This window comes from Triturus cristatus, chromosome 4_1 (genome assembly GCF_964204655.1).
Source record: "Triturus cristatus chromosome 4_1, aTriCri1.1, whole genome shotgun sequence".
NCBI classification, from domain to species: domain Eukaryota; kingdom Metazoa; phylum Chordata; class Amphibia; order Caudata; family Salamandridae; genus Triturus; species Triturus cristatus.
The window spans coordinates 203,460,005-203,486,599 of NC_140585.1; the positions used below are offsets into that span (position 1 = coordinate 203,460,005).

At 44.7% G+C, this 26,595-nt stretch overlaps 1 protein-coding gene across 1 annotated transcript in view; it reads right to left on the reverse strand.

Annotated features, from left to right (window-relative positions):
* Nucleotides 1-26,595, reverse strand: part of LOC146854040 (alpha-N-acetylgalactosamine-specific lectin-like) — a 224,077-nt gene that overhangs the window by 141,183 nt on the left and 56,299 nt on the right. The window contains exon 3 of the mRNA XM_085650489.1: nt 9,881-10,002. Coding sequence (XP_085506615.1) covers nt 9,881-10,002 — 122 coding nt within the window. The remainder of the gene's footprint in view (nt 1-9,880; nt 10,003-26,595) is intronic.

The window sequence follows — 26,595 nt, forward strand, 5'->3', positions numbered from 1 at the left end:
AAATAACTTGAGATTTAATGGAGAGGTCAGCATTCTCCATCCCTAACCACTTATACCTTAGAGTGAAGCTTTCTGAATTAAATAATGTCAATGCCTCCAGACAGAGTCTTGTTAGCTGGCGGGACTAGATGACTTCAGTGCTGTCTCTATGTATGGCCCTGCAGTCTACAGTACCATCTGTCAACGTAAATTTGCCATGCCTCTTTTTCAGCCCTCGGTTGCTTTAAGAACTGTTTGCTCTCTACAATAACCAACACATACATACATAAAGAGATCTCCTCTTAGAATGTTATCCTGGCCTGCAGTAAGCAGAAGAGTAAATGCTAAAAAAGGGGGTCTGTTGTGTTTTCTGGATACCCAGATAGTGAAGTCATGTGCACACCAAGCATGACCAACGATCTAAACTATCTAATCCTGGTATGAAACAGTCAGGGAATGTCTAGTTATCAAACATGATACAAGCAACCTTGACTGTATTAATCTCCACAAAACGACCCACATTTGTCAACTGGATAGCTCTGAGAGTTAGGAATTTGTTAAAACTCATAATATGAATTATCCTAAGACTACAATGCAGAGGGCACAACATAAGGATAAACAATTCATTATACAAATAACACTATACATAATATGCAGAGGAAAAGGTTTGTCACAGCAAATAGGAATAGCAAGAACAACCTGTAATATTCATTTGTAGTGCTTTGCTTCTCATGGACAACATACTGGCCAGGCTTACTAAACCACAGTTGAATATTATTAAGGCATAACATTTAAAGAGACAAGCCACTGGTGGTGACTGTGTGTGGTACAAGGAAACTCTAATAACATGAAGCATCAGTTGTGGTAATGGATCCAGACAAAATCTATGAAGATAAGCACAGAAATTTTCACTATAAAAAACATATATCAGCATAATCAAGGACCTTCAAAGAAGTCCAGCAATGTGTGACTTTCTTTATGAATAAAGCAATGTAAGAAAGTGACCATTTGTGTAAACAAAGTATGGTTTAGCACCCTTGTGTCTAAAGGAGAGCATACAGAGCCTTTATTTAGTGATACACATTTTATCTGAGTTATACCATACTTTACATTTTAGAAGATTAAAGGTTCAGTGGAAAGAGCACCACCTTTTTGTAACTATGGGGTATCAAAGGATTTGAACAAATATGTGTTCCCCAAGGCTCAGCACTGTCTCCCACGCTCTTTAACCTGTTCATGGAGCCTCTGACAGAAATTCTGAAATCATCCAGCATTCACTATCACATGTATGCAGACAATACCCAACTATACCTGAAGATCGCCTCCCCCAAAGACATTCAGTCCCTCACCTCTGGAAACACAAAGATGTTTGACACGTAATCGCCTGAAGCTAAATGGCGTACTGCATGAAGGCATGGCTAACCCTATCAAATCCCATGATAGAATCAGGCATGCCTTCGCACAGTATGCCATGTGCACTGCAGTTCTTCCTGTTAATTAATTGAACTGTAGCAGCGCTGCAGAAGGCGAGTGGAGCCACAGCACGAGCAGGCAGGACACCGATTTGGGAAGAGAAGGTAAGTCTCCCTGCCAGCAGGCCTTACTAATTGGGGGGGCTGGGGGTTTAGCGGAGGGGGGCATGGGCAGTAGGATATAGCTGGAGGGAGTGGTGGGGGTTTAGCGGGGGGCAGGGTTTTAGCAGGGCGGGTGTGGGAGGGACGGGAAGCAATGAGTGACTCCTCCAGCCACAGAAGTCTATGGAATTTCACTGAGTTTTCTAGTAACTCCATAAAATTCCATGGAGTACTACTACTATGTATGCTCCGCCCAGGCCTGGTTATTGGTACGGGTAAGTATGCACTTACAACAAGTAACTTATTAACATGGTATAGGGTACAGTATCCCATTGATCAAACCGTTGTTTGCTGGCAACAAGCAGTCAGGCCTAACTTAGGAGACATGGGAGTAAAGCATTTAAAAACACCAATAGATCAAACAATTAAGACACAACACACTATAAAAGTCACACACAAATTCATAGAAATAGAAAATATTTGTAAGAACAAATAGATACCGAAACAGGGTTGGAAGACTCTTGGTTGTTAGTGGAATATGGTGATCCATTGGATGGGCCCTTTTCACGGCCTCCAATGGTGTCGGACATGGACTTTTTCCATGACAGAAAATTAAATATTTGTGAGGTATGAGGAAGAGAAGGGAGGGTTTGTTCTAATATTTTGTTAGAGGTTGAAAGGCACAGGCCTGGTGCCCGCTTGACCATAATTCCGTCCGTAGCTCTCTCTGCTATTTGTAACTCAGATCCGAGTGGCTGATACAGACCCCACCAACCCCGTCGGGCAACTCTGTGTATTAATATGGAATGTCTGTGGAGTCCTAAATAAGATCAAGCATGGAGCAGTGCTTAAACAGGCTAAAGGTTACAAGCTGACGTTCTCCTTCTACAGGACATTCACCTCCTGGGGTCCAAGGTCCAATGATTGGCTATATTTGGGTACACAAACATTTCATTCTAGGTTTGTGAGGGGATCAATGGGTGCAACTGTGCTTATCCACCGCAGGGCCCCCTTTAGATCCATCAGAGTATGAGTGGATACTGAGGGCATATATGTATTCATAGCAGGTACAATATATAGGGAATGACTGGTCATTTGCAGTGTCTATGTCCCCCCACCACTGGAGTAAACCATTATGAACCACATCGTTTGCCTGTTGGGAGAGTCCCGAGATGGTCTGGCTGTAATTGGAGGTGATTGAAATGATGTCATGTCCCCAGAGGTGGATAGATGGCGCACAGTGAGAAGTGGCGTAGGTGCACAGGGGTCTAGACTGAGGTCTCCTTTGGCCGTTCTGGGGTGAGTGGATGCTTGGAAGGCATATCATCCCGCTGATGCTGACTACACATATTATTCTATGGTCCAAGGCTCCCACCTATTCTGCCGGCTGGTGGCCACTGGCCTCATACATCATGTCTGGTACTGACATTCTGCCTGGAGGGCTGTCCGATCACTCCCCAGTGGCATTATGGCTTCATGTGGATCAGCAACACCCGACCTTTAGATGGCATCTCTCCTTGGCGCTTAAGAAGCCATTCTTACAGGGCGCATTTATATTGTGCCATACCCGAATACTTCTCCCTTAACACTGAGACAGTCTCCTCTATAATAGTACTATAGGAGGGGTGTTTTGTGTCCGCGAGCATAGGTGCAGGTCACAGGAACTGTCTCAATTCGAAATACAGATGTTGGACCTTGAGCAAAGTGGTAATGGTGAGGGTGGTGGAATGGCATGACAACAAGTATGTCTTATCCAACAAAAATACCAACAGTTGCTGCTAGATGATGCCAAGCCCACCTGATAGGTGTCTCAGAGCTGCATATAACAATTGGGTGATAAATTCAGCAAAATGCTCCATAAGCTATGTCAGGTGTCCCGCACAGTCGCCCCAGTGCCAGTTATTCATGATGGGAAGGGTGGACTGTAGTCGGGCCCCAGAGAGGTGGCTTGGAGTGTTGCTGAGTATTATAAAGACCTGTATGCCCATAGAGAGGTTTTGACCATGGACTAAATAGCAGACTTTATTGAAGCCCTGCCCCTTGTCTGTGTCCACCAGCATGCAGCTGTATGAGCTGCTTACGGAAGAAAAATGAACTGTGGCTCTGTTGGAGTTGCAATCCGGGATGGCCCCTAAACCTAATGGTTTTTCCAGGAAATTCCTCAAGGCATATATGACGGAATTGGGGAATACCTGCTGTGGGCATTTCATACAGCAATTACAGAGACAGTACTTCCCGCAGATTGGAGACGTGCTGAAATTGTTGTGTTCCCCAAGCCGGGGCATCCACCGGTGACTCATTCTTCATATTTCCCAATCTCTCTCCTTAACATTGAGGTCAAACATATCGCTAAGGCCCTGGTTAATTGACGGATGGCTCTCATGCCTCACCTGGTTCATTTGCTGCAGATGTTTAATTATATCATGATGCCTACTATTTGCAGATCCTTAATGACTGGTGGTATAGTCCGCGGGATGACCCAGCCTATGCCAGCGAGAGGTGGGTAATGAGTGATACCTCTGGACTGGACCTACTTTATAGTGGGAAGCATATGGGGGCCCTCCTCCCAGTGACGAGAGTAGGGGTGCAGGTATGGAGACAATCCCTTCGCAAAATGGGCTGGTGGGGCGCTTGACGCGGAAGATGCCGCTGTGGTGGACCACCATCCTCCCACAGGTAGCTAAGCTGATGGGCTTCTATGGGGGGATCATATTGGCATCTCTTCATTGGGCAATCTTCATCAAATTTTAATCATTCCAGGAGCTCTAACCTGAATTCATAATGCATCGCAGCCAATTTTACAAATACTTGTAGCTGTGTCATGCTTTCTCCTAGTAAGTGTACAACCTTTTAGGCCTCCCAGAAGTTAGCCTGCTAGAAGACAAGCTCCTAATGGGTGATTTAGTTCCCAAAATGTATCAATCCTTGGTCACTAACAGCTCCACTATGATGTATGCCCTCTGAGTGGCATGGCAAGCCAACATTGACAACGTATTCGCAGATGATTGGACAGAGGCCCAGCAGACTCCTATTGGAGTGGCAATATCTTCCAGCCTGAAACTGATCCAATTTAAATATATACATATAGCATACTATACGAAAAGCCACCTTTGGCGCCTGGGTCTCATAGGATCTTTCACATGCCTACATTGTGAGGCAGAGGAAGGCATGTTCATACATACTGAGTGAAGCTGCAGTGCATTGACATCCTTCTGGAAGGGGGTGTCGTCTTTTTTGGGTGCGGTTCCAGCATGACCCATTCAATTTGTCCCAAAACTGCTTCTGCTCCACATCAGTGAGGGATTAGGAGGGAATCATTATAAACACCATTGGACTCAACAGTGGAAGACCAGTGCGCCGCAGTCTTTGGGAGCATGAAAATGCAGGACTGGAAATAGCAGTATTTCAGGCTAGGGAATGCTCCTCAGAAACATCAGAAAATTTGGTACAGCCGAACTACAATTAGATGCTGACCTCAGACCCTATGTCCAAGAAATATTGGGTAATGCTAGGAGATCCAGAATTGAAACTGTATAAGATTTTAGACGCTGCATTGGAGTTGGAGTTGGAGGGGCAGTTGCCTGTGGCTTTCTGTGCATACATTTGGAATTTACATGTTTTTGGGGACTCATCCTTTCAGAGTCCCATGTATGAACATGGCCCATCTGGGTCCTTTTGCTGGAAATAAAAAACAATAATATTTAGTTTGAAAAGAAAAAAGGGACACAGGCACCACCAACGTTATGTACTTGTGTTGTGAGGGACTGCACCTCCCTGGAATTTTTTACCAATACTAATCCTACCTCTCCCAGGCAATTGAATCCCTGACCCCGAAAAAGGTGACGCTTCTGCTCTTGGGTTCTGAAATGCAAGGACCCCTTGTATTTGTTTCTATGACTGCAATGACTGTTTGGGTAATATAAAACAAAGTCTGGAACACATGTTTTATTTTGGTAGACCTGACAGCTTTACGATGGTCTTCCCCCAACTTTTTACCTTCCTCCCTACATTTGATAACCTTGTTTTTGCTGGATCTCGGACTCTGCACACTTAAGCACTGCCAAATAGTGCGAATGTGCTTGTGCTGTCTCCCCCAAACATGGTAATATTGGTTCGTTTTAATTGGCATGTTTAATTTACTTATGAATTCCTAGTAAAGTGCACTACATATGCCCTGGACCTGTACATTAATTGCAACTAGTAGACCTGTAGCACTGATTGTGCCACTCACATAAGTAGCCCCTTAACTATATCTCAGGCCAATGATTGCAGGGCCTGCATGTGGAATTTACTGCCACTTCGCCTTGGCATTGCAAGTTACTTGCCAGCCCTTTAACTCTACCTTTTTTATACCTACGTCACCCCAATGGTAGGCCCTAGGTAGCTCTAAGGGCAGGTTGCTGTGTAAGTAGAAGGTATGACATGTACTTTTAGGTTTTACATGTCCTGGTAGTGACCAACAGCTCAATTCGTTTTCACTATTGTGAGGCCTACTTCTCCCATTGGGTAACACTGGGAATTCCTTAACACACTTTTAAGCTATAATTACAGATCAGAAAAAAGTATCTGCATTATGTTTTATATCTTTGGAATTGCAAGGATTGACATCATCTTAAGTGGTAAAGTTGGAATTACCATTACTATTTTAGAAATGCTAGTTTTAGAAAGTAGGCATTACTCTGTTCCTAGCTGTGTGTGCCGTACAGCCTGCCTCCAATACACATTGGGGGTGGGTGACAGCAACACTCCGTGCATTCACTCTAGACAGCCACAAACACAGGGAGGATATGTGTGTCTGAGTACCCAGCTACATACATCTGCAGTCTGATGACTCTTCCTGGGCAGGTAGGGAAGAAGGGCTGACACTTACACTTTAATAGGTAGTGGGTAGACCCCACATAAAGGGCGGATTACCCTTCAGTGAGAGTCTGAAGCCCAAGCTGGGTAACGAGAAACTTGTAAACTTTAAAGACCCCTCTTTGAAGTCACCTCCACTTCAAAGGCACATTTGGAATCAAGCTATCCTGGCTGAACAGGGGTGAAACCCCGAAACCGGTCCTAGGATGCTTGGTTCCAGTCCAGGGAGGACCTGGCTTGGCAATTCGGGCTGGACTGTTCCCATGAGGCAGAGGGTCAAAACTGATTTGCATATGGCTGGGTTCAAACTGGAATGGCATGGTGAGCAAAAAAACGATGGATTTAGGCCCAGATCTCTGTACTGGGGTGAATGTATGACATTGTTCTGCATTCTGTCCATCAACTGTTGTTTTTGATTTTGTCACCCCGAGTGGGACGGGTATGCTCAGACATGAGTCCCGTGCTCTCCATGCCATTGGAATCAAGCTATCCTGGATGAAAAGGGGTGAAACCCCGAAACCGGTCCTAGGATGCGTGGTTCCAGTCCAGGGAGGACCTGGCTTGGCAATTCGGCCTGGGCTGCTCCCATGGGGCACAGGGTCAAGACTGATTTGCATATGGCTGGGTTCAAACTGAAAATGGCATAGTGAGCAAACAAATGATGGATTTAGGCCCAGATCTCTGTACTGGGGTGAATGTATGACATTGTTCTGCATTCTGTCCATCAACTGTTGTTTTTACATTTGGGTATAAGTATAGGGTCTCCTACCCAACCAAAGCAGTACACTTCAGAACCTGTGATTTCTCTGTCAGGAAGAAGATGAACCACTGAGCTGCTAAAGGGCTGCAACTCTGCTGGATTTGCTGGGTGCTGACCTCTTCCCTTGCTGTGTTTCCCTGCTGCTGCCACTCTGACCTCTGACTGGTTGAGAAGTACTGGACCTGCATCACTTGAACCCAGAGTGACTCTAAGGGTTTGCTGGCTTGCCTCATGTTGCTTAAGTCTCAGGGACACAAAAGACTTAGACCTCTCCTTTTCCAACCCTTAGGCTCATCTGCTGGTGAATCGCCCTGCCGAGAGGTGGCAACCCAGTCCTCGACCCTTGGGCTTGGACCTAGGGGCCTGTTGCAGTGTTATCTACGTGTCATTTGCTGCCGCTGGAATCAGGTCGGCACATCACACCTGGAGTTGTAGCATCGCACTCAGTCTCGCCTCAATGCATGACCAATGCTTTGCTCACAGGCCTCGTTGCATCGCCCATGCTGCATCAGAGAACACAGAAGCATCACTTGGCTGCACACCTTCTCTGTCCATGCATACCTATTATCAAGGTAGGTTTGTTCAGCGGGCCTAAGTGGGTGCCTGCATCTGGCCCTCACTCCCTCGTGGTCTACCTGAACTTTTGACTTAATCCCGGTATGGCACAACCAGTTAACCCTTTAAGAGCTATTTGCTTCTAAGTGTTACTTTGACATTTATTCCTTCAAAATTCATATCTCCACTTCTACATAGTGGATTTCCTTTGGTTTTATCGTGTATTATTTATAAAGTCTTACTTTATGTTTCTAAGCTGTATTGGCTTATTTTGTCATTTTTTCCACTGTTTCACTGTTTTACTGTTTAAGTGGTGCACACAAGCTTTACACATTGCCTCTTAAAATAAACCTAATTGCTCTGGCTAAGCTACTAGAGGGTGAGCAGAGGATAATTTAGATTGTGTTGTGTCTTATCCTGTCTAGCATTGTGGCTCCTGCTTGGACAGGGTGCATGCTCTACCATCCAGACACCTCATTTCCAACAAATGTTCATACTTAGTTTAAAACTTTGAAAAAGCAAAGTTCACTATCATAACTACTGCATTCCGGTACTGCTCCTAGTGATTCTATGGTCCTGTAATGTTACCTTATAACAAGTGACTGCTGGTATTACTTATGTGGTGACACCATTAAAATTCAGCAGGCCTTGTTTTATGTAATTACAATCCCTTATATTGTGCTGCTACACCCGGTATAGGTGGATGGAATTGTCAATTATTGGGTTCAGGAACCACTAAGGCTGCAATGAGATATGGAAGTGTCTCCAAATATATTTCCACCTACCTATATGTATTTGTTTGCAATTTAATGTATTGTATTCAGTAGTGTAATAAATGTATGTTCCTTTTTAAAAGAAAAAACACTGGCCTTGGACTGCTGTGTTTCACTACTCTGAGAGAATCAAGTACTACAATGACGTGCTTGGTTTCCCATAAGAGGACATTTGAGGACTATATCTTGTGAAAGACAATTCTTACAGTGAATATTTTTTGTTTTTACAGAACAAGTATCGATTCTGTCATATAGAACTCACTGAAACCAAATGGTGCATTAGCATGCTGAAAGAGATGTTGAAGCACATTTTTGGTTCTGTCTTACATGAGTCACCCACTTAAGGTTTGACTTGTTCACCATAGCTTTATAGTGAGATGTCCAGCTACTATTATTATAAATTTGCGGGTATCAAATTGTGCTTTAACTTGATAGCTGTAAATCTACTGAGCAAGTGTCATTTTCTGTAAGCCAGAGCACAAATTGAAAGTGGTAGAGGACATGGTATAATACTGTATGGATATTGCTGAAACACCAACGATTGAACTTACACTGGCCCACCAGCTTCCACCACAATGTGTAAAAAGGCTTCCTTAAACTATACTGTGTATGCTGAAACTTTAATGTTTTCCCAGCATATCTTCAAGAGCTACACAGTAGCTCTTGATTTAATTTTCTTTATATTAATTCATTCATCAATGCTTTAATGTTAACCCCATTCTCAAATGTAGATGCTTCTGTGAAGCCTCATGAGATATTTGACCCACCAAGAATCAGATCACAGACTCCAGCCGTTTTTGTTTTCATCAGGGATGATGAATTGATTCACATTAGTTGTTATGCATGTGGAGATGCAATGTGGCAGCAATGCATTCATGGGAGTCAGTTAGGGGTCATCAGGGCATGAACCACTACTCCTGCATTTGCTCCTCGCTACCCCAATACCGCCCATGTTATTCCTGCTCAAAAAGGGGGAAAGAAGTCATCAGACGGTGAATAGTAATTAAACAGGACTCCAGGTATTATGGTTATGTTCTGGACTTCACCACTTCTTCCCTTTTACAAGTCTCCTAAGCAACCACGAGCAGGTAGTACAGAAGAGGCTGTACAAACATCTGGACAAAGTGCTTTGTTTTTCATGCAACATATGATGACTAAATTTAATGAGGTTTAGGGTTAGAAAGATATTAAAAATTGTGTATGTAATCTGCAGCGGAAGCATGGTATTCAATTAATAATTACTTGAAGGGTCTGGAGGAGTTGGGAGGTTCCCTATGGTTTATCCTATCTCTAAAGGTTTTGGATTTAAGGTCCAGTTGTTATTATTCTGTAGATGTCCTGAATATGTTATGGGCCTCTTAATCTATGCATAAAGGACTTACCTCTGCTGCAAGCCAAGAAACCCATGAATCAAATCTCCTGTAACACGCATTTTTATACTGAACCCAGCTGGCTTCACAGTTACCTTGAGCACACAAGCAAGTTTCCTGGGCACCTGCAATAACTGGCAGAGTGTAGGAAGAAAAAAAGAAATGTAAGTAATTGGCAGAAAGATGGAGTTATTATTATGCAAATGAGGGCAATTTTCACTATTTTAAAATGTATAAAGCTATTGAGTATTCATACATGCACAAAGGAGCAACATTTCCATAGTGTTAGAGTCTGGGATCTCTGGTTGGCGCAAGGTTGCCCTTGTGTCAAGCAGGAACCCTCTCCTCCACGTCAGGGCGCAGGATAACCCCTCGCGAATGACCCTTGCTCACCCTCTGGGTGCGTGGCGTGAGCAGCCAAGGCGATTCCTCAGGCGTTGTTGGTTAAGCACTTTGTTAAGAAGAATGAATGGGCGCAGGCATAGGTCTTGTATTGATGATTGATGCTTTATTCTTTAGATCCAAATCATTAGTTACAGGTTAACAGGAGATGTTCTGTTCCTTCTTAATGCCCCACCAGGAGCAGCGTCCTCCCTGCTCAGCCCCTTCTCACCAACTGATCCCACTAGAATCCCAACCACCCTCAACATTCTATCATACCTCATCAAAGGCTGAGCAGGCAGGCAGAGAGCCAGAGTAGGGAGAGTGTATAGATAATAAGCACATCACAACACATCTCCCCCCTTATAATATTTGAAAACAATCAACATGTGCTAAGATGATACAACACTCACTGAGCATAGGAGGATGCATTAATAACAACTAATTAAACATCACCCCCCCAGCGATAATGATCATAAACAGTAAAATGCATGAAAATAAATTTAACACACATTTAGTAGAAAAGGAAGATGAATAACCAAAACATTAAACACCATCCTTCCCCTAATAATGATCAAAAACAAAATTGCAAAACTAGCATGAAAACTCAGACTACAACTATGGGTACAAGACACTACACTACACCCCACCACGTACCCATTGTGCCTCATAAAAAGACACAAGACAGGCAGAACAGGGATCTACAACCCTAAACTGCACAACTAAAACAAAAACGGATCTACCAATAAGACAGATCTAAGACTAAATCCCTTAACCCTAACCAACATAGGGTACCTTTAAACCCAAAATACTTTATGGGTAACTCTAACTGGCAAATCAGGGTATCCCTTAACCCTAAAACACTCTTGCGATAACTATGAGTAACAATAACTCATGACAAATTTAGGGTATCCCTTAACCCCAAAAACACACTCGCAAAACACTATGGATATACATAACCCATGACAAATTTTAGGGTATCCCTTAACCCAAGACACACCCAAAAGGGTGACTCTAGACCATCTAGGGTATCCTTTAACCCTATACAAACACAGGTTAACCTTCAACCCCATACAATTCAGGGCAACATAGCAAAACCAGTATGTCCTTGAACCCAAAATATACTGGCCACAAAAAGGAATTAGACAACAAATGCACAAATCCCCCAATAATAAACAGTAACCCAAAACCAACCCCCACGTTCAAAGGAACCAAAACCCACAATGCTGAAAAATAAAGAAAAGGAAAGTCTCTGACTCCGGTGAGCGATCTCTCACCCGAGATTCTCACCAAGGACTCCCCCAGCTGATAACTTCCAATGCAGTGACATCATGCAGGATAACGCCCCGAAATACTTCCAAAACTTGCCAAAGTTATATGCAGCTCCCAAACTGATAACATCCAAAACAGGAACATCATGCAGGATAGCGTCCCGAAATACCTTCGTTGCCACCAAACTTCTTTTCAAAGAATATCCTGGACATACCTTGCCACACGTAAATCCACCATCACGAAACTCGCAGCGCAGTAGTTACCAGGGCAACGTCCAACGACCTTCCGCGTTGAACTACGCAATTACGAAACGCCGTAACAACAACGCTGAGGTCACCAAGGAACATCCGGGGTTGCGTTGACAATACGCGTTCCACAATGACGCGCATCGGAGAGGAACTTGGAGGACGGCTCAGCGCGTGGAAACCCACTCTTCAAGAGAACCACGCGCTTATTACAGAATGCCGGTATGTTTTTAAACCTCAATTCAACTTCTGACCGTTATAGCCACCATCTTAGGTCGTTAAATTACTTCCACAGCTGTCACGCGCCAATGCTCCATGTGAGCACGAAGTCCAGGCAAACACTTCTTGGGGCTCGACTCGTGCCCCCGACAAAGGAGTGTCCGATGATAAACCCGCATAAAAGTTAGTTTAGTCACAGTCTCTCCACACTAACTATTTTAAAGCCCGATTGCAGCGGCTGAAAATTACCGCATACTTCAAGTCTCAACATAGACTTAGCAGCATAAGGGCAAACAAAACTCGTGGAAGTAATTCCACAAAAGTCACTGCAAGATCCACTTCTTGGCACACAAAGTCGGAGAATTTCTACTGTACTGTACCACAGTTTACTCCGGAACAGCTCACAGTTGCCAAATCCCCAGTACACGGCGCAGCTGTTGATTCCTCTGACACGTTGCAGCTCAAGTCAGACATAACCAACACCAATTGAAACGGGCACTCAGACTGAAACGCGATGCTCCACAGTGCGTGTGATGCTGTGATTCTGTGAGATGCTGATCGCTCCCATTCCTTTGTGCCGAAAATTCACATTTGTCAGCCTTGTCACACCAGCGGCCTCTTTGAATAGATACTAGACCACCATCCACGGCACAAAAACGATCGAAGACACAGCAGGGAATCAGCAGGAAACCAGCAAGCTACACAGCACAGTAGTATAAGCAGGAACTGGTAGTCAGGAATCAGTAACTAGTCCAATTAGTCCTTTGGGGAAACACTCACCCCAGACCATCATCAGGCACATCCACAATAGGGCTGACCGGTCTTTAGGTCACTGGTGGGGCTTGTGGAGTGCAAGATTACTTCTTTTTTTTTTCTTTTATGCGCTTCTTCAGTTCCCAAACTCATCCAAGGTAGGCTCTTAAGTTTCATAAGTCCAAAATCCTTTGAAGGTACACGCAGGTTCTTTAACTCGTCGCCAGTGTTAAGAGGAATGAATGGGCGCAGGCATAGGTCTTGTATTGATGATTGATGCTTTATTCTTTAGATCCAAATCATTAGTTACAGGTTAACAGGAGATGTTCTGTTCCTTCTTAATGCCCCACCAGGAGCAGCGTCCTCCCTGCTCAGCCCCTTCTCACCAACTGATCCCACTAGAATCCCAACCACCCTCAACATTCTATCATACCTCATCAAAGGCTGAGCAGGCAGGCAGAGAGCCAGAGTAGGGAGAGTGTATAGATAATAAGCACATCACAACACACTTACAATCATACACACAGTGGATACATCAATCCCCCCAGAAACGGACACCAGACTTGGATATATATAAAAATACGCTTCTTTATGTAAAAATAGGTATATATATCTCAGCAGACTTATCACAAGACCAATAACGTCTTCGCTATGCCACCAGGTTGTAAAGCGGGCAAATGTTCGTTGTTCGTAGCTTCAAATGGATACTTTGCAAATGTTACTTGTGGTTCCAGTACTCACAGAGATCGGCTCCTGCGAACGGGGAAATAAGGCGTTGCGGGCCCCGAGCCCGATGCTGGAACTTCTTTCGTGATGTGGAGAGTCGGCACAGGTCGGTGCGACTCTCAGCTTGGGAAGTGTTCTTGGGTCCTCAATCAGCAGGTGTGGGCAAGTAGGCAGGCGCGGCCCGCGACCCTTTAGCACGGCGGTGCAGGGGGGGTCTCCACAGCGGGGGCGGCGCGGCCTGAGATGTCCGGGGATAGCGAAGCGGGGTCGCAGGGCACGGTCAGTGCAGCTGGATGACCCGGCATAGATCACAGTCGTCGGACGGCTTCCGGCGGGAGGGGTGATAGCGCGGTCAGCGCGCTCCAGTAGCAGGCGGTGACAGGGATGCAGGCGGCCTGGCCCGGGGACAGAGAGCGGCTTGGGACAGAGCGGGGCTCTCACGGGTTTGAGGCAGGCAAGCTTCTGAGTGTCACGGCCCTAGGAGGGGCGATGAGGGGCGCAGTCTCTTTCCAGCGGGATGCACACACGGCTCGAATTGGAGGACGAGCAAAAGCACAGAGAACCCACTGGTCCTGGGGTTCAGTTCAGGGGGCAAGCTCAGATCAAGCCCTTGGAGAATGCTCAAGCACAAAGTAGCAAAGTCTTTTCAGTAAGTCTCTTCCTCTCCTTTCTCAGCAAGGCAAGCAGCAGGCCAGCTCCTCCAGCGTCTTCTTCTCCTTCTAGTCGGGCAGAGGTTCTTTGTGGTAAACAGGATTCTGATTTCTTAGGAGCCAGGCTCCTACTTTTATACCATGATTCTTTTGTTCTTTAGCGCCAGGGGGCCTAGGCCTGGCTCAGTCCAGTTCTGGAGCACTTTGTTATGGTGACTCTGCTCTTTCCTTTCAGCAGCAGGGCAGAGACATCAGCCGCCCCACAGGGGGCGACGCCGGCTTTGTGGTGGCAGAGCACAGGGCTATTCAAGAGTCAAGGTGTACTCCTCCCACCCATCCAGGTGTCACCTCTCTACCCACCACCTGGCAGCCAACCTGTCTCTGGGGATCCCCCCACCCTGCTCCTTACTGTTGCCAGGCAGAACACACACACACAGCAGAGGCGGACTGAGATGGTCAGGTCAGTAAATACTAACTTTCTAAAAGTAGCATTTACAAACCCAGGATACTAAAATAAACTTGACTACAAGAAGTATTTTATTATCCTGAGTTCAGGCATACTAAACTTGACACTTCTACCATGCTCCTTGAGTCCACTGGGGTCACAGCGTTGGCGTGATCCCGGCAGCCCATTCTGGCCTATGGAGAGCAGGTAGCCTTCAATAGTGAAGAACGGAAATGGCTGTAATTCACTACTAAGACATGCCACACACATCAGGGCATGTCCTACCTTATGCCTACAATGCACCCTGCCCTTGGGCCTACCAGAGGGGTGGCTAATATGTAGGTAAGGGAAGGTTTAGGGACTGGCAAGTGGGGGCACTTGCGCAGTCAGCGCGACGGTCCCGGACCGCGCACAGGGTCTGCGGTGGCAGACCCTAGACACACTTTACAAAGCCGCTTTCTGTGGGTGGCGCAACCAGCGCTGCAAGCCCACCAGCAGCATTGGCATTCACAAGCCCTGGCACCCCTGGTGCACTTTACTGGGGACTGACAGTGAATCCAATAAACCAATCATGGACATCAATTACAGGTACACTTTACCTCGGGAGCACTTGCACTGCGGCACGGATTAGCCGTGGCGCAGTGCCCTGAGCGGACAACACCAGCAAAACAATCGAGGCACACCATCAAAAAGTGGAAGGGAAACTCACGCCAAGGTGCCAGGTCTAACACATAGGAATTTACCTTCTCAGTGAAATAAACAAGGAAAGAAGGATCGTATCTGGGAAAAGGGTGAGAGAGACAGTGATACGCAGGCAAGGGGGGGATTTGAAACCAACAAGGGTGAAGGTGACATAAGGATGTCAGTGATCCAAAACCCAAAACATCTTTATGGTACTGCATAGTACTATATTAATACATGAGCATAGTGATGCAAAGTTACAGTGGTGCATATGTATAATCACACAATCCACATTGTTGGAAATATGCCGATTCTCCAGGATCATCCCAGGAGTTTGCCTCCTGTTGCTGAACCCGTTTGTGTTTGCAATAGGCCTTTGTGCACTTTACTCCTGCTAACCAGTGATAAAGCGCTTCTGCTCCTCTCTCTAAACATGATAACATTGCTATACTTGATTGACACATTTGTCTTTCAGGGTTCCTTGGCCCTGTGGCATTTCTGCACACAAACAATCTGGTCATCGTGCCTGAGTTGAGATCAGCGGGCGTCATGTTCCTTCTTCACATTGAGTAATGGTTTCAATTCTTGCACTTGCTCTTCACCGCTCTCAACTTTATGCATTTGGCTTGTTGTTGCTGCCTTTAGTGTTTCTCTGTGCCTGGTTGTCTTTAGTGCTTCCTTGCACCTTGCTGTCACTGCCTTTAGCGTTTCTTTATACCTGTTTGTCCCTGGCTTTAGCGTTACTGTCTTTTTCGATGCTGGGTTTGTGTTATGCTGTGGTGCAGTATCTCTTCTTTCAGCCTTACCAGTCGACTTCTGGCAGGCTTAATGATGGTGCTCCTCTGTAGGCCCTTCACCTTCGTTAAGGGCCTCACAAAAGCTGGAGTTGCGCTTTGACTCCACATACACCAACTGTCGACCACTTTTGGGCCGAACAAGCAGTTTGCAGGCTCATGGTAAACTCTGAGGAAGAGCTGTCTTGTCCCCTTGGAGGCATGTATCTCATCGCTAGTTGTAGCCTCCTCCCCAGCCTGGCAGCAGGTAACAGATAACACCACACATGGAGCTCTGGTTTGCATGTCTTTATTCTCAGCATGCCATCATAAACTAAACGCACTGTGTCACAAACTTTATTAACCATGCCCAGCCACATGTGGTAAATATTTAATTACCTGTACTATTTTTTATGCGGTAAAGTCTAGAAGAATAACTCAGTAAAAATAAGAGGCAGAATCCGTGGTATTAGAGGTTCTGAAAGGCTTTATTCCTTACAAGGAATTATGGTTCGAACCATAGGCATCAAATTCCATCACCACGAGGGTTCAGGAAGGAAAGCGCATACATTATTGACAAGTAAAGATATTTATATGAGAAGCATTACATTAAGACAGATGCAAGAGGCGTAACAGCTGATAATACAGATAATAATACACATACGTAATGAAAAAGGCGTAAACATAGGCGTAGACTAGAAACGTCATTTAAACATGATGTCACAAGTGGGTAGATCCATAAGAGAATCCGGCAGTGTCAGCAGAAATACTTGGCAGAGATGCGTGCGCAGCCGCATGACGTGTGATTGACGTGCAACTAGAGGGTGAAGGGGACTTGACATTTAGCTCTACATGTGGAGACAGAAGTCTTGGGGGTCATGTCAACCTAATCCCAAATCATATCTAATATCTTATGTTTAAAGAACTGTATTATCCAAAAGGAAAGGTCTCTCGGATAGAATCTATTCTATACTGACTGTTAGTGCGTGTACAAGCGTCTAAGTGTCTACATGAGATGCGAGGGGGCAGGAATCTTCCATGGTAACAGGGGCTATGAATTACTTGCATGAGGACAGTGAGGCCTGGCCCTTTGCTCGGTAGCTGGAAGAATGTTTACCTAAACTACTAGACAGGAATGCATCGGATGAGGAGCGGAGCAGATAATCTTGAAGGTGAAATACAGTTTTTGGCAGGCAACAGGCCGGATCAGGCACCGTTAGCCGCGCAGGGAGTAGGACAAAGTTCATGGATACAGATGCGGGCTCAGACTGGAGCTTTCAGAGGCAGAAGGCAGAAAAATGCTTGATGGCAGAATTCAGGGCCTACTCGCCTGAACTGTAAATCGTGGAAAGTGAACCACATAAAGTCGGTGGCCTTTCATACTTAGGAATGGAATATCCGACCCATTCATGGCGGATCTGAAAGAGGACATGTTGATGGTGGACGCAAATGTATTTGCGTCTTCATAACTGGAACTGGAGGGAACATACATGTACTTGTAGCATGCACATGGAGCCGTTGGGGTCTAAGATAGGGGACATAACTGATCATAAAATTCATATTTCCTCATTCCCTCCTTGTCCCCTACGGACTCTTAGGAGATATCGATCTTCATTAATCCATCAATCTGTTCATATAGCATCATTTGTTCTTCTTTCTTCTTCCGAGATCTTGAATGAAAACTTGAAGGCGGGATACACGATGTGGCACACAGACCACAAATCGCTGGCCCACATTGTAGACATAAGCAGCAACTGAATATTATGAGAAAGCCAATACCTAGGAAGGATAGGATCCTCCCTCCCCAGGCTGACAACACACTCCAGAACCAACCGGACCAAGTCCAGGTGCCTGGGTTCTGGTGTATCTGGCTTACAATCTTATGAAGGCGAGTTATGGCTTTATATACTGACGGCGAGTTTTCTGGTATGAAAACGCAGCAACTTGATCCGATGACCCTACAAGCTCCGCCCCTATCGGCCAGGATGACGTCAAGGACAAGACGATTTTGAAGAACAACAATCCGCATCGCGGACTGCTCCTCTGTTAAATTGCCTAAGGCGGAAGTAGTTTCATTCACTACTGCTTCAAGAGTTCTAGTTAATCTACGTATCAGTTTACTATTAGTGACTGTACCTATATAGGGAAAGAAACCTTTATTGAAATCTGTGTATTGCTCCCATGCCGTTTCAGTGTAATCGACAATCGGGAGATCTCTCTGCTGTCTATTGTGTACTAAATGAATATTTCTGTGATAATCAGGAGGGGCTAGGAAAACAGGTGGCAGAAGGAATGCTATGTAACAGGTACCATCCCAATCTAGAGGTAAACGTATATATGCAGTCTGGCCACATATGAAGTAGGAATGACGAGAAGCTCTGAATGTAGACTTGCCTTGATCACTGAATTTTATTACAGTGGTACATTTACTATGGCCCATGTGTATGGAACCATTCTTTCTTACACATAATTCACCTTTAACTGGAAATACTGACATAGTGGGCAAGATTGGTGTAGCTTCGGATTCAACATTCAGAATCATGAGGTTAAGTGTAAAATTACCTAATCCATATACTTCATTTTCTAGATCAGTTCCTGTTCTTTTGGGAAGTCCCTCCTTGTTAGGGTGGCAGACTTTAAGCAAAACTAGGTTCAGGTTTCCCCATACCCAGTTGTCTTGATAAACTACTGAATTTGAATCTAGGGAATTAATCAAACTAAACCATGCTCCACAGGAGCCATTGTGTGTGAACGGATACGGAAAGAGAGGCAAAACTCCCTTATAGTTCTGATAGGGAGGGAGTCGGCCACATATCCAACAATTGGTAGCATTGTTGGTCTGATGGGAATGATGTAACATACTAATTAAAGTGTTGTTACGCAGCGCAAATCTATAAGACAACTCATGCGGAGGTAGTTCGCTAAAAGAATGTTCAGCAGTAGCATTGTAAGCACGCTTAGAAATAGGGTAATACATATGTAGCAATACACTAGAAATGATGATCAGAAGACTTAGAAAAAACAAAATTAATAATGTCACTATGCAGTGACTACGAAGCGATTTACAGTACGCATGTTTTTTAAGCTGTATCTGTCTATTTCTCTCTCTATATCGGTCTAGAGGATACATGTCAGAGACAAATTCAACCGATTCACCTTGGAGAGGACTTAAACAATCAAATTGTCTGACTTGCTAGACCTTAGTTTCCGTTTATAAAGTTCATTCTCTGTCTTTTCAACCAAGGGGAGCTTTGAGTCTGTCTGTGAGGGAATGCAGGGCTGAGTGTTCACATCGGACGGTAGTCCATAAAATTTTTTGATATGGCTCGAGTGCAACCACCCTTTACGTCCCTCAATCTTCACGGCTGTCCTTGTGGTCAGCAAGACGAGCTTGGGCGACTGCCACCTGGGCTCCAGCTGGGTCTTCCGGTCGAAATTCCTCACAAGAACCAGGTCACCTGGAACCACGTCATGGGGCTTCACCTCAGTGTTATCGGGAAAAGCTGCAGCTACCTGTGAACGACAAGATTGTAGTGCAGACATCAAGGAAGCCAGGTAATCTGTCAGCATATTACAGTCAACATCAGTGATTTTACGAGGTATAGGCGTCCCCCACATATTTGGTGGTCTACCGAAGATCACCTCATACGGGGATAGCCCTGTTCGAGAATGTGCTACCATTCTCATGTAAAAGAGCGCAACTGGTAAGGCTACTATCCAATCGACACCTTTTTCTCTACATACTTTGGACAATCTAATTTTCAGAGTTTGATTATGGCGTTCCACGAGACCTGCTGCCTCGGGATGTCGGACACAGTGGAATTTCCATTGATAACCTAACAGAAGTGAAACGTGTTTCATTAGTTCGGATGAGAATGGCTGGCCGTTATCTGAGTACACGACACGGGGCAAACCGTACCGTGGGAAGAATTCTCGAACTAGCTGTTTGGCAGTAGTCGGGGCAGTGTAATCTGAAACCGGGTAGGCTTCTGTCCAACGGGAAAGAGCACAGACAACTACGAGAACATATTTGAATCCTCGACATCGTTCCATCTGGATATAATCCATCTGGAGGACTTCAAAAGGGTGATCGGGAGGTTGAAATCCACCCTGCTCTACGGGAATGCTTTTACCTGGATTAAACTGACAACATATCATACAGGTACGTACTTTCTGTTTGGCTGCTGCTCGCAAGTGTTTGTTGAACCAAATGTGTTGAATGCTGTCTAGCATAGCTTTTTCTCCTAGGTGCGCTGGACTATGTATTGTGTTAATGATGACTTGAACCATGGAGTCGGGAAGAAACCATATAGATTTTCCCTTCGTCATCCATCCTTGATCCGTTTGGATCCCTCCTAATTCAGTCCATTTCTTTATTTCTTCTGGTGTAGCATGTGTCTATATGTCAATTACATCAAGGGCGGGATCCTTAACTGTCATGCAATGTGTTGGTGTCGGAACTATTGTCTTTGTCATGTCAGTTGTATGAGTCTGGTTCTGAGCAGTCTGTTTAGCTGTTCTGTCAGCTAGGTCGTTACCCTGGGAAATGATATCGGTAACTTTCGTATGGGCCTTGCATTTCATAATCGATATTGCAGTAGGTAGATGAATCGCGTCTAATAGAGCTTGAATGAGGGGTCCGTGTTGGATATGGGTACCGTGAGAAGTTAAATAACCTCTCTCTCGCCACAGTACGCCGAAGTCATGGACGACTCCGAATGCATAACGTGAATCTGTGTATATGTTGACTTTCTTATTTTTGGCTTGAATACAGGCTTGTGTCAGAGCGATGAGCTCTGCTGCTTGAGCTGACAGAGTGTTAATACAATTTGTTTCAATGACTTCAGTGTCTGTTGTGACTGCGTAAGCGGCCACTAACTCTCCTGTACTTGTTCTCATACATGAACCATCTACATACAATGTCAGGTCCGGATCTGATAAAGGGATATCTGTCAAGTCTTGTCTGGGTTTCGTCGTGATAGTAATGACTTCAATACAATCATGTGCTAATGGATCTGTTCCGTTTACTGGCAAAAGTGTGGCAGGATTTAATGTATTACAACGTCTGATTTCTATGTGTGGCTGAAACAATGTTAATTCATAACCGGTGAGTCTTGCTATAGTCAAGTGTTGTGTTTGCGTTCGGTTCAAGAGAACCTCTACTGCGTGTGGTACTTGTACTGTCAATTGATGTCCTAACACTATGGCATCGCTTTGTCTGATTGCTAAAGCTGTTGCTGCCACTGATTTCAGGCACGCAGGAAGAGCCTGAGCTACGGGATCTAATGTACTAGAAAAATAAGCACATGGTTTGTGTGATCCTGCTTGTTCCTGAGTGAGTACTGACAAGGCAGTACCTTCGCGTTCTGTAACAAAGAGTGTAAAATGTTTACTGTAACATGGTGTTGCTAAAACAGGTGCTTGACATAAGGCTTTCTTTAAGCTTTCAAAGGTTTGCGTATGTTCTTGAGTCCAAGGGAGGACAGTCGATATGGCTGCCTCCTGTGTTGTCAACTGAATGAGTGGTTTTGCAGAAATGCATATTGAGGGATCCACTGCCTACAGTATGAAGTGAGGCCTATAAAAGCCCGCACCTCCTTTTGTGTCTTAGGTGGTGGCATGTTAGCAATTAACTGGATGCGGTCAGGTGTAAGCTGTCTTCCCTCCTTGGACAGCAAGTGCCCAAGATAAACAACTTGCTGGACACAGAATTGCAGCTTAGAAGGGGACACCTTGTGCCCCTTTTTGGCTAGAAACTGTAAAACCGTCAGTGACACTTCTTCACATTCACGTTCGCTTCGGGCGGTGATCAATAGATCATCGACATATTGAAGCAGGGCAGTGTTAACTGGCATGTGGATACTGTCAAGTTCTCGTTTCAGTGCTTGGCTATAGATGCTGGGGCTTTCTGTGAATCCTTGAGGTGCGCGTGTGAATTTAAAACTTCGTCCATTTAAACTGAATCCGAACAAATATTGACTTTCCGGATCTATTGGGACGCTGAAGAAGGCATTCTTGAGATCAATTACAGTAAAGAACGTTGCTTCTGAATCAATAGCTGTTAATAATGAAGAGATATCTGGGACCACAGGGTATTGTGGTACAATACATTTATTTAATTCGCGCAGATCAATAACTAATCGATAAACTGGTGGTGCTTTTGGATCCGTTCTTTTAAGAATCGGAATTATCGGGGAATTACATACATTGGAGTCGGTTTCCACAACCACTCCTTGTGCAATGAGCTCGTCAATGATTTGCAGCAAAGCCACAACAGCATCTGGTGGTAACTTGTATTGTCGCATTCGTGGTAGTACCACTCCTGTTTTTAGTGTGACTCGATATGGTGTAATGTTCATGCAACCAACATCAGTAGGGCCTTGTGCCCATAAATGTGTAGGTAAATTCTGCAGCCGGTGATCCATGTCTCTGGACACGTAGTGACCTTTGAAGTCACGTAAAAATAATCGCACTCCTTCCGGAGAACAACATATTATAGCTCCTAGAGCTTTCAATGTTTTTATACCTAACAAGTTTTCTGGACATGATTTAGTAAGCAATAAATCTGTAGTTCGTGTCAATGGACCAACCGTAAGTGGAAGGGGTTGCGATACTTCATTAATGATAGGCTTTCCTGAGAATCCAAGGGAAATATTCTGTGAGCCTGAGAGGGGTGCCCCTGGAACTTCGCTGCGACTTATAGTTGTTCTGCTTGCCCCTGTATCGAGTAAAAACTTTCTGTCTTTCCCTAATACTTCACTATGTACATAAGGTCCCTCTTGATCTACAGGAACCTCAATAAGGGGTAAGCCACATTCCTTCTCTAGGCTGTTTCATGTGTATCGCTGATAATCGGGATAGTCAGTTTGTGCATACTGGTACATCTGTTGTGTCGTTGCTTGTGTGGCAGCAATAGGCTGCTGCTGTGATGTTGCTACGGTCTGTTGTGGAGCTGCCTGTTGCGGAGCTGGCCTAGATTGTGTATGCTGAGGGATTTGTTGTTGGTTCTGATCCTGTCTAGGTGGACGTGGTCTCTCCTGGGTTTTACCCGTGGAGATATTATGTTTCAGAACTGCACAATCGTGTATATAATGACCTGGCTATTTACAATAGTTGCATGTCCCTTTTACAGGACCTACTGGATCACTGGACTGTGTCGTACCCTTTCTATGACTGTCAGCTGGAACTGACTGGGCAACAAGCATTTTCATTTTCGTGTCTTTCATACGTCTTTGTTCATGTTCTTGTTCTTCTCTAATTCTATTGTGGTGATATTGTAACATCTGTAACATCTGTGACGGGGTGTTACCTTGCCAGGTACTCTCGAATTTCAATACTCTATTCTTAACTTGCGGTAGGGAATTTTCAACTAATTTTGTCACAAACAGATGTGGATATGACTCGCTACTTGCTTTTATGCCACTATTAATACCAAAACATTTTTCAAATCGGGAATAGAAATCACTAGTGTCTTCATCTTGCTTTTGTTTACAGGCTGAGATTGCACCCCAGTCCTCCTTTTTCGTAGTTAATAAACGTGGCAGTACCTGCACTAGTAATCCTGGTAGTGCTGTAGTCTTTTCCCCAAGCCCTGATCCTGCAGCTCGGGCCTTTTCTTCGTTTTCTAATGCTGTCCAATCTATCTTTTGGTCTCCCACCTCCCATTCCTTTTCTTTGAGTTTCTCGTAAATACCAGCAGGCATTAATACTTTTAATATTTTCATAATGTCGGGGTAGGTATACTCTCCCATGAGTAACATGTCTTTTATCTCACGGTGGAAACCTGCTGGATCCTTGTCATGGCTGGGTACTACTTTCTTCATTTCTAATAATTCAATTTTAGTTATGGGCGTGTACACAAACACGCGTTTAAAATTATTGTCGTCACCTTTTATTGGGTGCACTTCGCGTAACGGATTCTGTCTATCTATGTGATACATTTTTCTTCCCATAGTGGGAACTGGAACATGTTCTGGGCATACGAAAACTATATACTGGTTTCGAAATTCTAGAATTTCTTTAATTAAATCAGTACCTGAACCTCTCCATTTATTCGTGAGTAATTCTGTCAATATGTCAGGTAGGGGTCCAGGATCGGAGTGTTGGCTTTTATTTAATATAAGGAGGTGTTGAATCATGTATATACCAGCTAATCGCTGTTCGTCTGGGTTAAGATTCAGAAACGTGTGTGCTAGTGCATCATCACTGTATTTGCCGGGACTGTCAGCCCATTGCACTGCTGACCTGGCTAATTCTTGTTCATCCATGGAATCGAGCATATGGTACCCCCTTCGGTCTCGGAGTAATTTATCAGCAGCTTGGAATAGGTGTTCAGGAGACCTTGTATTTAACATAGGGGCTTGAAAATTTCTGTTACATTCTGGACGTATCGGACGTATTGGATCATTAAAGCATCTGGTATTATTAAAAGATCTTCCTTTACCTACATAAGCCATCGTTTCTAATTGTCCTGTAGGCATTTCTGATTCTTCCTCCTCCTCTCCTTCTGATTCAGTTTTGTCTGCCTCTAATCTTTCTTTATGTATTCGTTCTACTTCTTTGCGGATCTTTCGGCACATAACTACTATACATGTCTGTCTATCATGTTTCCCTTCTGATATATTCTGACCCCATCTGGTAAGTACTTGCATTTCCTTCTGCTCTACCTCAGGCCTGTCTTGGTTTCTGATCACACAGTTTATGAAGAAGCGTAACAGTTGTCTCTGTACATCCACTTTCTGGTATTCCATGGCTTCGTCAATACTTTTAGGGCCTCGCCCTGATTGGACAAAGTGATATATATTGTCTAAATGTGCCATCATTCCTGGTAGCGTCGCTAAATACCTTGAAGCTCGTCGTATACGTAGTGATGACAGCAGCATACCGTCCTGTCTACCGGGCACAGGATCATATCTACAATCCACTAGATGCTCTTTAAACATGTCGGAAGTTGCTAGTTGGGGTGTACGTTCGTATGCTAAATCTCTAAGGGATAATTTATTTCCTCGGGGTGGCGTGGCAAAAATTTCTGTCGTACCTCCTGTCGCACCGTCTGAGGTGCTAGGCACGAAAGGATTTGTTGGATGTAAGATAGAAACTGTAGATGTAGGAAAAGCGGTAGAAACAGATGGACCTGTGGGAATGTGCGTAGGAGTTTGTTGTTGCGGGGATACAGACGGATGATCTTGGCGTTGAGCACCATCGGTAGGCGGTGTGTGTGGCGGAACATTAGCATATTCAGGAGCTACATCATCTAAATAGGAAGAAAGGAAAACATCTTTTGCTGTTTTGGGATGTGCTTTTATCGGGAGTAATGGAGGTGTCAAGTCTTTCGGTATTTCCGGGGTGGCCTGAGGTAACCCTTCGGCCAGAAGAGGATACATACCATTCATAAGAGTGTTTCGTTGTCTGTCTACTTGTTCTGTTTTTACTCGGGTACCTTCCCCAATTAATATATTTTCTCGAGCTTCATTTGAATTCTCCCTACTTTTCTCTTCCTGTCTGAGCGCTTTTTCTGTACGTCTATATGATTCTTTACGCCATAATTCAATGGCATCTTTCTGTGACGGTCTGGCTTTCTTTTTCCACAATTCTTCTTCTACTCTCATGATGCAATCTGCATCCCAGGTCCCAGCTGCGGGCCACCTCTGACTTTCTGGTAGATCTTTGGTGTAGTCCACCCATAAATCAAGAAATAATACGGCATCTAGGCCATGCTTATGATACATAAAATACCCTGGAGTGTCCCTAGGTGGAATGGGAACAGCTTCTTCGAGTACCCCTTTTCTGGTTTTGATCTGTCTTAATTTTGAAAAGAGCGGCATTTTTAGACCTTATTACTTAATCTTGAACACACTTAATACAATAAACACAATAATGAACAATCATTCACACCACAATATGTAGAACGTATTAAAACATTTAACATTTAACAGTTAACGAACGATGATAACTAATAGAAAACTAGTTACTGACATAATACTAACACTAGATAATACTGAATTATATGCAAGACATACTAGATATACTGCTAAACAGTACAGATACACTGCTGAAACAGTGCAGACCGGATTTGTGTACCCAAACCCGTCTTGACCGGCACAACCTAATGTGCACGTCTAAATGCCTCCCCGGCAACGGTACTCACCGGGTAGCACGGAACGGAAGGCCTCGGAACTGAACTGGACTGGACCGGACTGGACTCGACTCGACTCGGAACTTCGGAACCTGGTGGGCCTCTGTATACCTCGGATCTTGCTCTCTCAGCTAGGCTCTGGTCGGGATAGTTCGCACTTCTCACCGCCTCGTCTGGGTGTTGATCGCAGCCTCAGTCACCCCCGCTTGGCCGGAGGGAGATACAGGAAATCCTGCAGGTACGTGTTGTTGTCCGTCCAGCTGTGGCAGGAGACCGGGCCTGCAACGCACCTCCGGCGCGTGAGATGAGAAAGTGTCCCTGTTCGGGCGCCAATTTATGTGGTAAATATTTAATTACCTGTACTATTTTTTATGCGGTAAAGTCTAGTAAGAATAACTCAGTAAAAATAAGAGGCAGAATCCGTGGTATTAGAGGTTCTGAAAGGCT